Raw genomic sequence first — 12,541 nt, forward strand, 5'->3', positions numbered from 1 at the left:
TACTATTTAGCCAGCAGCAGCCAGGTAAATAGTGAAGTATCTCTGCTATTTGTAAGGCCGCAGACCAAATAAATAACAGAGAATTGTCACTATTGACCCAGCAGCCAGATAAATAGCCACTAACATTTCAATTAATATAGTATGAAGAGGGATGGGATATATGAATCCCTGCTTTATAAAAACTACTTCAATGTCAACACATTTGTCCCATATTGATTAAAAAAACATTTGCTGTTTCTTGCCTGGGTTTGTAAAATTTGTTTGTTCAATGGCCTTCTTGTCCACTGCAGCAAAGACACAGTATGGTACAGATCCATTTTCAAGTAATGGTTTCCAACTAGACAAGGTGTGCCTATTATGCTAAAAAATGGAGGAAAAAAATAGTATTTTACACCTGCAATAAATAATATATTTACACGATTGCAATCAGCAATAACAATAACAGCTGCATGGGAAAACATAAGCATGTATTTGTTTACTAACCAGCTGCATTCGGCTCACAAATAAATGCTGTTACATCTGCCCGGTATTAATTGCAGTTGCCAATATCATCAGGCACCTTCAGGGACACTGATGATTGCTGAATTCACTCTAGACATGTTCATCCTGAAAATTACTCTGAAGACTAGGGGATACTACTAGAATCTCGGCTCATATGCATAGACAGAGAATGGGAATAACTATTTGATACATCAGGTCCCCAGTTATTTAAGTAATAGAGAGAAATTATGGCAGTGTACTGTAGAAGAGTAAGATTGAAAATCTATATTAATACTTATATTTTAATTACTATTTCAAATGAATGAGCATATATACAACATCATCAAACAATGTCTTTTTTTATAAAAAAATGTTTTGGAGTTTTATGTAGATCAACATATAGGGCCTCATTCCCATAGGTACGTTAAACTTTTGTGTAATTTACACATGTAGTTTACTCTTATACTTTTCAGTAAGAGTACTACAATGATTTATTTCTAAAATTTGAGTGTAAAGTTGCTCACAATTGTAAGAGTAAAAGCATATGTGTACATTACTCAAACATTACCTTTATAGTACCCCTGCAGTTTGTGATTAGCCCCCAGGCCCTTCAATTTTGTAGATCTGTAAGTTACACTTATAGAGTAAATTTACACTTGGATTTTGTGCATGAAAAAAGTAGAAAACATATTCAAAAGTGTCAGTTACATATGTAAATCAGGCCCAGATTCTCAGGATCACATACTAGCCGTCTACAATTCGGAATGTAATTTCAAGGAATTGGGTTCATAAGAATCCTACCCCAAAAGCAAGCCAAGAATCTAATCAAATATTTCTCACTCTCTTCCATCTCATCTAACATTGTTCACAACCCAAAAGAGATGCCCAGTTTCTGGCCGAACAACGGCTTGAACATTTCTGCTTTCCATAGTTTTCTAAAATGGAGGTCACTGTTTTCCTTGCTAAGATGAAGTGAATTGAATAGTTTGGGTCTCAGGGCCACTAGTGCTTTACATCATTGTTTTTGTCACTTAAAGGACAATTGCTGGATGTTATGCAGGTTGGGTGATCGTAGATTTGTAGCATGGGTGTGGTGTGGTGTGGTGTGAGTTTTTGAAGGTATCTGAGTACTTTGTTCCTGTGCAATTTGTAGTGTTTTGTATTTGCATCGGCTCTCTTTACAAACTCTTCAATTTTACATATTCACTTTTAAAGTTGACATCTTTTAAACAGTGACCTTTTCAACACATTTTGCTTGCACATCAGTGTACTCAGAAAATGCTTGCTTACATGCTTGCTTACATGTACATGTACATTTCTTCATAGGCATATCATGGTCTCTTAGAATACTGAACAAGGTCCCCAGTAGTCTGCGCAAACTATGTTATGGTTTGTTAGACAACAGCTCTGGGTAAGTAGAATATAGAAAATGCAGCCCGTCCGGAGCTCAGGCACTGAATGCATGGGCTTAGTATAACATATAAACCACATTAGCCCGTGCTTAGCAGAGGAGTATATTAACAGCATTGCCATGATTACTCTGTGCTGAAATTCTGGCCCAGCTGGATCCCATCCCTATCTTGAGAAGGACGGCGGCCTGCTGTAAACCAGACCCTGTTGTCGAATGATACACGCACACAGGTAAATGGGGAGTTAGACTACTCTAGAGGAGCTCTCACATTAGCACACCTAGAATAATTTATCCTGTTTGCCATTCTTTTCCTGCTGGTGACATTGGTTCATTTCATACTATTAATCATTGCAGTGACTATATTTTACACAAGATTGCAGTTGTCTCAATAAATATTTGAAACGCCACTCGTGTATTTCTTGTGTAACTCTTTGGGCATGCCGGAGTTACAAACAAAAGGGCAAGGTTTGTTTCCACGATTGCCTTGGGGAAATTAGGGTTTTCATGTTCTGAGTTTGCAGACACCATCCAGGGCCCTGTCAGTTTAGTGGCACAGATGTCGCACGGTGAGCTAGCCAGGAATTAAGTCAACATATTCTGATGGTATGAGTGGACTCTGTCCCACATAATTTTAAAGCTTATGTTGCCAAAACGCACAGTCTTGCTAAAAAAGTAGGAACCATACGACAGCATATGATCCAGAAGATCTTAATTGTCATCTTCAAGTAACCAAAGGGAGAGCTTTGGTGTGGTTGCTGTTCCATAAGTTATGAATAGCTGTGTGTCTGTTTTCAACCTATGCCTAGTCAGTCAATACATTTTATTTTGAAACCCATTTAGTGATATAGTGGTAAAAAAAAAAAATTCTTGTATGTGTTGCTATTATCTGGGTTTAATTACTGGAACATAGTTTAAGTAGCCTCCATTTTCCAGAAAAATATTATTTATTATGTGCAATTAAAGCGCAAAAATATACGTCACCATGTCATTCACAGTTAAAATTGCAGTTTATACATAAACTGAGCTTTTGAAGGTGGTTAACTGCTAAACTGTAGCAAATTAATACACAAAGCTAACTACTATTTGAAGGACAAAAAGGATTCTGCAGTGATCCCATGTATCAGTGACTTAGTTTGCTCTGAATGAATCAATTGGCCTTAAGTTTATTTCTGTCATATATAATAAAAACATATTCATACAAAATATAAATATTGCAGACTTTAAAAAAGACTATTAACACAATAAACTCCAATTAGTTTCTGTATAAAATACATCTGGTATTTGTAAAGCATGAAATAATCACCTATATGGGTCTCAAGGCACTTGGAGCAATTAGGGAGATTAAGTGAGCTATTACCCAGTCACATGATGCTAAGCTGAGCTGCCACCGGCGATCAGACCATGAGCCACTTTGCCAGCTGTGCCACACCTCTCCCATGTATAAAATAATGATGTAACATAAACTATAATAAACGTATAAGAAACTAAGTCTTATGCCTGGACCAGAATTGAAGACCACAAATCAGGGAACTCCATGAATAAAGAAAGCTGTATTGTTGACACATTATGCAAAAACAACAATTGATGGACATAATGCAGAACAATGTCATACATTCACCCCAGTACAGATATCTGGGCCTAAATCCATCGTTTTTTTGCTCACCATGCCATTCCAGTTTGAACCCAGCCATATGCAAATCAGTCTTGACCCTGTGCCCCATGGGAACAGTCCAGCCCGAACTGCCAAGCCAGGTCCTCCCTGGACTGGAAACAAGCATCCTAGGACCGGTTTCGGGCTTTCAGCCCTCGTCAGCCAGGATAGCTTGATTCCAGTGGCATGGAGAGCAAGGGACTCACGTCTGAGCATACCCTACCCACTCGGGGTGACAAATGCAAAAACAACAATTGATGGACAGAATGCAGAACAATGTCATACATTCACCCCAGTACAGAGATCTGGGCCTAAATCCATCGTTTTTTTCTTCACCATGCCATTCCAGTTTGAACCCAGCCATATGCAAATCAGTCTTGACCCTGTGCCCCATGGGAACAGTCCAGCCCGAACTGCCAAGCCAGGTCCTCCCTGGACTGGAAACAAGCATCCTAGGACCGGTTTCGGGCTTTCAGCCCTCGTCAGCCAGGATAGCTTGATTCCAGTGGCATGGAGAGCAAGGGACTCACGTCTGAGCATACCCTAACTGGGGTGGCAGAGTGGGCTAAAGAATGGTGATGGATCAAACCCAGATCTGTTGACTGGGTGTGAGTGTTTGATTGGTTCTGATGCTCCGTCCATCACCACCCCCTTTTGTACTGCTTTGTTCGCCATAAGTTGGCAGGGTATGCTCAGACGTGAGTCCCTTGCTCACTTTGCCACTGGATTCAAGCAAGCCTGGCTGAAGACGGCTGAAATGCCAGAAACCGGTCCTAGGAAGCTTGTTTCCGGTCCAGGGAAGGCATGGCTTGGCAGTTCGGGCTGGACTGTTCCCATGAGGCACAGTGTCAGACTGATTTGCATATGGCCATGTCTGAACTGGGGTGGCAGAGTGGGCTAAAGAATGGTGATGGATCAAACCCAGATCTGTTGACTGGGTGTGAGTGTTTGATTGGTTCTGATGCTCCGTCCATCACCACCCCCTTTTGTACTGCTTTGTTCGCCATAAGTTGGCAGGGTATGCTCAGACGTGAGTCCCTTGCTCACTTTGCCACTGGATTCAAGAAAGCCTGGCTGAAGACGGCTGAAATGCCAGAAACCGGTCTTAGGAAGCTTGTTTCCGGTCCAGGGAAGGCATGGCTTGGCAGTTCGGGCTGGACTGTTCCCATGAGGCACAGGGTCAGACTGATTTGCATATGGCCATGTCTGAACTGGGGTGGCAGAGTGGGCTAAAGAATGATGATGGATCAAACCCAGATCTGTTGACTGGGTGTGAGTGTTTGATTGGTTCTGATGCTCCGTCCATCACCACCCCCTTTTGTACTGCTTTGTTGACACATTAGCCACAAAGACAGCCATGCAGTTCCAAAGTGTTCTTTAGCTGCACCACAGCCCAGTGGCGGCTCCTTCGCAATGGCGGAGCAGTGTCACCCCACAGCCTGGTTCAAGGCCAGGAAATGTAGATTAAAATGATATTCCTGCATTGTTTTAATTTAAATCTGCCGGCTCTTAGCCAGTGCTGTTAGGAGGGGCGGGACCAAGGTATGGGAGGGGGAGGAGTGCTAGTGCACTGCACTCCCTAAGTGTGCATATGTGTTTTGGCCGACCATCTCAGGCCAACTAAAACACACATGCACACTTAGGTTTTCTCCAGCCCAGCTGCAATGAGTAGCTGATCTGGAGAAACCCCACAGACTCCCTGGTCTGAGCAAGGCTTCTTTTCTGCGTGCTCAGACCAATCCCCAGATTGGATACGGATCTGCCCCAGTGGCTGCTGTGAACAGCAGACAGGAAGAGCAGAGGTGGCGCAAGGAGATGCGACGCTGAGGCAGCTGACAGAAAAGGTACATTTTATTATTTTATATTCAATCCCCCCTACCCTCATGACCCCACCCACCACCACCCGTCATTTATGGCAGCTGCCACTGCCACAGCCATAAGAAATTTGTAAGTGTAAAGAAGGTAAGTGGGCTTTATAAAGTTAATAAGTTGACAAATGCAACCCTACATCATGTGACACCCCCATCGCTCACTTACACCGGAAGAAAAGGGAACCACACCAGAGAAAAACATAAAATACATTAGGGATTGTGATTAAAATCACAAGAATAAGTGAAGCCCATAGAACCAGGTCTCTGGTCCTTGGGAAAATAAGGCTCAGATTTACTAATTTCTCTTGCACAGCAGGAAAGCATCCAAATGTTTTTCACTGCATTGTTCAAAGGGAAAACACAGAGTAGAGCCACATCTACAGAGATTTGCATGCTGCTGTTGGAAGCAAACATTTTCAGTACGAATTACTATGTGCAGAGATCTCAGAAGGATTCCATGTACTGGTTGTTTGCAGTCCAGTGCAGCACACAAGCAAAACAATTTTGGGAGAACATTTTCCTTTGTTGTGCACAAACCCTAGTATGGCTATTATAGCATATTTTGTTAAAATATTTGGGTGTTTGCATTGACACTCCCCAATAATTCAAGTGCAAAATACCTTTCGAAATGATGGCTAATAGGGAGCATGCGCTGTTTTGTGTCATTTTGCATCTCTTTGCACCTGAGTTAGCCTTAGTAAATTTGGGCCTATACTTTCGGCCACCTGCCTCATTTACAGAATGACAAAAAACGTATGCATGTGTAATCATAAGTCTGAGCATGGCTCCATTCACTTAAATTATGCAGGTGTTTGGCAGGCTGGATTGTGAATCACAAAGTCAGCAGAAAGTCGTACTTCACTGCTCTGGAGGACTACAGCCCTCCATAGTTAAGTTCTGTGCCAGACAGTCAGAGATCTCTGTGACTTCCGAAGAGTCTCTGCTTTGGCGCCTCCTGCAAAGGCATTGAAACTTTGACATCCATGTACCCAGTTTAATGTTTCTGCATAGTAAAGTCTTTTTGTTTATCAAAAACAAACACCCAAAGCACAAGTTTGTTGTTCAAAAAGAAAAAAAAATAGCTCAGATGTACTTGAAGTTTTTTTTCCCAGTGCACAGGAGTCATTTAACCTATTTCCTTTTTGAACAGCCAGAATTGCCTTGGTGGTCTCAAACTGAAATAAATCATGTCAGAATGAACTTCCACTCATAGATCACGGCAGCAACAAGACAAAATGGCCGCCCCCTAGTGTTCCTCTGTCACATCAGGAAAATAACATTTGGTGAAACACGGGTATTCGGCACCCTACAGCTCCATAGTCATGCAGAAATGTTTAGTAAGCTCCTGGCAGGTGAGAGGTAGGTTTTCCGACTTTTTTTGAGTCTGAGTACTTAGTTGTGGCTTTTTTACTTGCCAATCCCTGTGTGCTCTGTACTCCGGCCACCATTTTGAGAGCTTCAAAGCTCGTTTTGCCTCAGGAGTTGGCGCACATATGGTTTAGCGCATCTGTCCAATATATAAGCTGACGAGATTTTTTCTCTTTTTTGCTTTTCTAATTCTTATGTTTAATACTGCTCTTTTGGACAGTTCTACAATATTCCTTACTTACTTACTTCAAGGGGCTTTTTGAAGAATGTATTGGCTGTCAATTGCTGATTTGTTCTTTCTTTGACTCCTGACATTACTTAGTCACTGAAGAAGTATTTTCTGGTAGATTCTCCTCGTAGTGCTGAGCATCAAATATATCCATTGCCTTGGTATGTAATGAAGGAACATATAGGGCATCCTGCTGGTTCTTTGGCTTCAACAAATATGAAGTCTGGGCACTCAATTAAATCCTTGGCCACTTTCAATTCTACCACCAATGGTTGCAAGGATTCTGGGGCTTCTGCTAAAAAAAGGGTAAAAAAAGACCCCACATCCACGAACAAATCACCGTTACCTCTGCAATTAGAGGATATCATGGATGAGCTGAAGAACATACAACCTTTTATGGTGGACACTACTGCAACACTCCAAAGAACTGAGGATAAGTGGTCTCATCTGGACGCAAGAATCTCAGAGGTTGAACAAAAGATTAGTGATGCTCAAGATTTTGTCGCTAAGGTGGATACCTTATCCAAAGAAGTCACTCATCTTAAGAAGTTAACAAGGATTTGGAGAATCACAATAGGCACAATAATTTACATATATATGGTACCCCGGAGGGTTCTGAGTGCCACAAAATGATCAACTTTCTGAAGACTCACATACCAAAAATAGTTGGCCTACCAAAACCTGCTGATCTCAACATCCAGAGGGCATACATAATTGGTCCTCTCTATGCATTGTCAAATTTTTGCTTACTTTCTTCAGTATTCTGACTTAATGTTGATTTTAAATGCGGCCAAGCATCTTAAACAAATTTTATGGTCTAGTCAGAATTTTTTTTCAGTAAAGATTTTTCAATGACTACTGCTAAGGGCAGGAAGGAGTTTTTAGATCTCGGACCAATGCTTCGATCCATGATTGCTTGTTATGGCCTTAACCACCCTTCTTTTTTTAAAGTCACGCATAAAGAAAGGACAAATACATTTGAGGATCCTGCAGAGCTTAAGAGATTTATATATTTGCATAAAGAAGAAGCCATGGAACTAAGTAAATCTTGAATGGTTTATTTTTAATTATCTATTAAGTGTTTTTTTTTTTTTAAATCTCTTTTCTTTTTTGCAGGACCCCAAATCCCTCTTGTATCAGTGAATATGTATCTGTCCTTTACTGTACTCCTATTCAATATCCATGGTTTGTTCAGATGTGCTGTATCCCTATTGTATGTTTAGAGTGGGCTAAAGAATGGTGATGGATCAAACCCAGATCTGTTGACTGGGTGTGAGTGTTTGATTGGTTCTGATGCTCCGTCCATCACCACCCCCTTTTGTACTGCTTTGTTCGCCATAAGTTGGCAGGGTATGCTCAGACGTGAGTCCCTTGCTCACTTTGCCACTAGATTCAAGCAAGCCTGGCTGAAGACGGCTGAAATGCCAGAAACCGGTCCTAGGAAGCTTGTTTCCGGTCCAGGGAAGGCATGGCTTGGCAGTTCGGGCTGGACTGTTCCCATGAGGCACAGGGTCAGACTGATTTGCATATGGCCATGTCTGAACTGGGGTGGCAGAGTGGGCTAAAGAATGGTGATGGATCAAACCCAGATCTGTTGACTGGGTGTGAGTGTTTGATTGGTTCTGATGCTCCGTCCATCACCACCCCCTTTTGTACTGCTTTGTTGACACATTAGCCACAAAGACAGCCATGCAGTTCCAAAGTGTTCTTTAGCTGCACCACAGCCCAGTGGCGGCTCCTTCGCAATGGCGGAGCAGTGTCACCCCACAGCCTGGTTCAAGGCCAGGAAATGTAGATTAAAATGATATTCCTGCATTGTTTTAATTTAAATCTGCCGGCTCTTAGCCAGTGCTGTTAGGAGGGGCGGGACCAAGGTATGGGAGGGGGAGGAGTGCTAGTGCACTGCACTCCCTAAGTGTGCATATGTGTTTTGGCCGACCATCTCAGGCCAACTAAAACACACATGCACACTTAGGTTTTCTCCAGCCCAGCTGCAATGAGTAGCTGATCTGGAGAAACCCCACAGACTCCCTGATCTGAGCAAGGCTTCTTTTCTGCGTGCTCAGACCAATCCCCAGATTGGATACGGATCTGCCCCAGTGGCTGCTGTGAACAGCAGACAGGAAGAGCAGAGGTGGCGCAAGGAGATGCGACGCTGAGGCAGCTGACAGAAAAGGTACATTTTATTATTTTATATTCAATCCCCCCTACCCTCATGACCCCACCCACCACCACCCGTCATTTATGGCAGCTGCCACTGCCACAGCCATAAGAAATTTGTAAGTGTAAAGAAGGTAAGTGGGCTTTATAAAGTTAATAAGTTGACAAATGCAACCCTACATCATGTGACACCCCCATCGCTCACTTACACCGGAAGAAAAGGGAACCACACCAGAGAAAAACATAAAATACATTAGGGATTGTGATTAAAATCACAAGAATAATTGAAGCCCATAGAACCAGGTCTCTGGTCCTTGGGAAAATAAGGCTCAGATTTACTAATTTCTCTTGCACAGCAGGAAAGCATCCAAATGTTTTTCACTGCATTGTTCAAAGGGAAAACACAGAGTAGAGCCACATCTACAGAGATTTGCATGCTGCTGTTGGAAGCAAACATTTTCAGTACAAATTACTATGTGCAGAGATCTCAGAAGGATTCCATGTACTGGCTGTTTGCAGTCCAGTGCAGCACACAAGCAAAACAATTTTGGGAGAACATTTTCCTTTGTTGTGCACAAACCCTAGTATGGCTATTATAGCATATTTTGTTAAAATATTTGGGTGTTTGCATTGACACTCCCCAATAATTCAAGTGCAAAATACCTTTCGAAATGATGGCTAATAGGGAGCATGCGCTGTTTTGTGTCATTTTGCATCTCTTTGCACCTGAGTTAGCCTTAGTAAATTTGGGCCTATACTTTCGGCCACCTGCCTCATTTACAGAATGACAAAAAACGTATGCATGTGTAATCATAAGTCTGAGCATGGCTCCATTCACTTAAATTATGCAGGTGTTTGGCAGGCTGGATTGTGAATCACAAAGTCAGCAGAAAGTCGTACTTCACTGCTCTGGAGGACTACAGCCCTCCATAGTTAAGTTCTGTGCCAGACAGTCAGAGATCTCTGTGACTTCCGAAGAGTCTCTGCTTTGGCGCCTCCTGCAAAGGCATTGAAACTTTGACATCCATGTACCCAGTTTAATGTTTCTGCATAGTAAAGTCTTTTTGTTTATCAAAAACAAACACCCAAAGCACAAGTTTGTTGTTCAAAAAGAAAAAAAAATAGCTCAGATGTACTTGAAGTTTTTTTTCCCAGTGCACAGGAGTCATTTAACCTATTTCCTTTTTGAACAGCCAGAATTGCCTTGGTGGTCTCAAACTGAAATAAATCATGTCAGAATGAACTTCCACTCATAGATCACGGCAGCAACAAGACAAAATGGCCGCCCCCTAGTGTTCCTCTGTCACATCGGGAAAATAACATTTGGTGAAACACGGGTATTCGGCACCCTACAGCTCCATAGTCATGCAGAAATGTTTAGGAAGCTCCTGGCAGGTGAGAGGTAGGTTTTCAGACTTTTTTTGAGTCTGAGTACTTAGTTGTGGCTTTTTTACTTGCCAATCCCTGTGTGCTCTGTACTCCGGCCACCATTTTGAGAGCTTCAAAGCTCGTTTTGCCTCAGGAGTTGGCGCACATATGGTTTAGCGCATCTGTCCAATATATAAGCTGACGAGATTTTTTCTCTTTTTTGCTTTTCTAATTCTTATGTTTAATACTGCTCTTTTGGACAGTTCTACAATATTCCTTACTTACTTACTTCAAGGGGCTTTTTGAAGAATGTATTGGCTGTCAATTGCTGATTTGTTCTTTCTTTGACTCCTGACATTACTTAGTCACTGAAGAAGTATTTTCTGGTAGATTCTCCTCGTAGTGCTGAGCATCAAATATATCCATTGCCTTGGTATGTAATGAAGGAACATATAGGGCATCCTGCTGGTTCTTTGGCTTCAACAAATATGAAGTCTGGGCACTCAATTAAATCCTTGGCCACTTTCAATTCTACCACCAATGGTTGCAAGGATTCTGGGGCTTCTGCTAAAAAAAGGGTAAAAAAAGACCCCACATCCACGAACAAATCACCGTTACCTCTGCAATTAGAGGATATCATGGATGAGCTGAAGAACATACAACCTTTTATGGTGGACACTACTGCAACACTCCAAAGAACTGAGGATAAGTGGTCTCATCTGGACGCAAGAATCTCAGAGGTTGAACAAAAGATTAGTGATGCTCAAGATTTTGTCGCTAAGGTGGATACCTTATCCAAAGAAGTCACTCATCTTAAGAAGTTAACAAGGATTTGGAGAATCACAATAGGCACAATAATTTACATATATATGGTACCCCGGAGGGTTCTGAGTGCCACAAAATGATCAACTTTCTGAAGACTCACATACCAAAAATAGTTGGCCTACCAAAACCTGCTGATCTCAACATCCAGAGGGCATACATAATTGGTCCTCTCTATGCATTGTCAAATTTTTGCTTACTTTCTTCAGTATTCTGACTTAATGTTGATTTTAAATGCGGCCAAGCATCTTAAACAAATTTTATGGTCTAGTCAGAATTTTTTTTCAGTAAAGATTTTTCAATGACTACTGCTAAGGGCAGGAAGGAGTTTTTAGATCTCGGACCAATGCTTCGATCCATGATTGCTTGTTATGGCCTTAACCACCCTTCTTTTTTTAAAGTCACGCATAAAGAAAGGACAAATACATTTGAGGATCCTGCAGAGCTTAAGAGATTTATATATTTGCATAAAGAAGAAGCCATGGAACTAAGTAAATCTTGAATGGTTTATTTTTAATTATCTATTAAGTGTTTTTTTTTAAAAAAATCTCTTTTCTTTTTTGCAGGACCCCAAATCCCTCTTGTATCAGTGAATATGCATCTGTCCTTTACTGTACTCCTATTCAATATCCATGGTTTGTTCAGATGTGCTGTATCCCTATTGTATGTTTAGTCCTTATAGTGCTGTGTCGGTTAAGTTCTCCTCTTCTTTTACAATGTTTTTCCACTACTTGTTGTAATCATATTTCTTTATTCTTGATGTTTCCATTTCATGCAGTATCTGTTGTTCTCGTTCCCCCATCTCTTTGACATTATCTCTTTTTGTTCTTTACTCTTATGGCTAAAGCTTCTTGGCTCTTTGTCATCTCTCTTTTATATGTATATCTGGGGAGTTTGTGTTCTCCCCATGCCTTTCTCATCTCTCTCCTATCTTTTACTTTACTTTCCTTTCCTTTCTCTTTTATCCCTCTTCCTTTCATCATTGCTATGCAGCCAGCTTTCTCTGAAAGCATTTCTGTTTTACTGGTTCTCTATTACTCAGTACCTGGTTTTTTTTTGGTCAAACTTATGTTTATTGAAACTTTTTCCATTACATCAATCAAAATATTGCGCTCATATCGCTCATCGCAGTGAGCTTGTAAAGAGGACGCGTAATACGGGTTTGAGCAGAGGTATGGTAC

General features: G+C 41.5%; 1 protein-coding gene across 1 annotated transcript in view; it reads right to left on the reverse strand.

The window, feature by feature from the left end:
* Window positions 1-12,541, reverse strand: part of LOC146809855 (cytosolic phospholipase A2 gamma-like) — a 596,102-nt gene that overhangs the window by 317,692 nt on the left and 265,869 nt on the right. Inside the window, exon 7 of the mRNA XM_085616717.1 lies at window positions 243-360. Coding sequence (XP_085472843.1) covers window positions 243-360 — 118 coding nt within the window. The remainder of the gene's footprint in view (window positions 1-242; window positions 361-12,541) is intronic.

The sequence above is a fragment of the Triturus cristatus genome, chromosome 7, assembly GCF_964204655.1.
Source record: "Triturus cristatus chromosome 7, aTriCri1.1, whole genome shotgun sequence".
Classification (NCBI taxonomy): domain Eukaryota; kingdom Metazoa; phylum Chordata; class Amphibia; order Caudata; family Salamandridae; genus Triturus; species Triturus cristatus.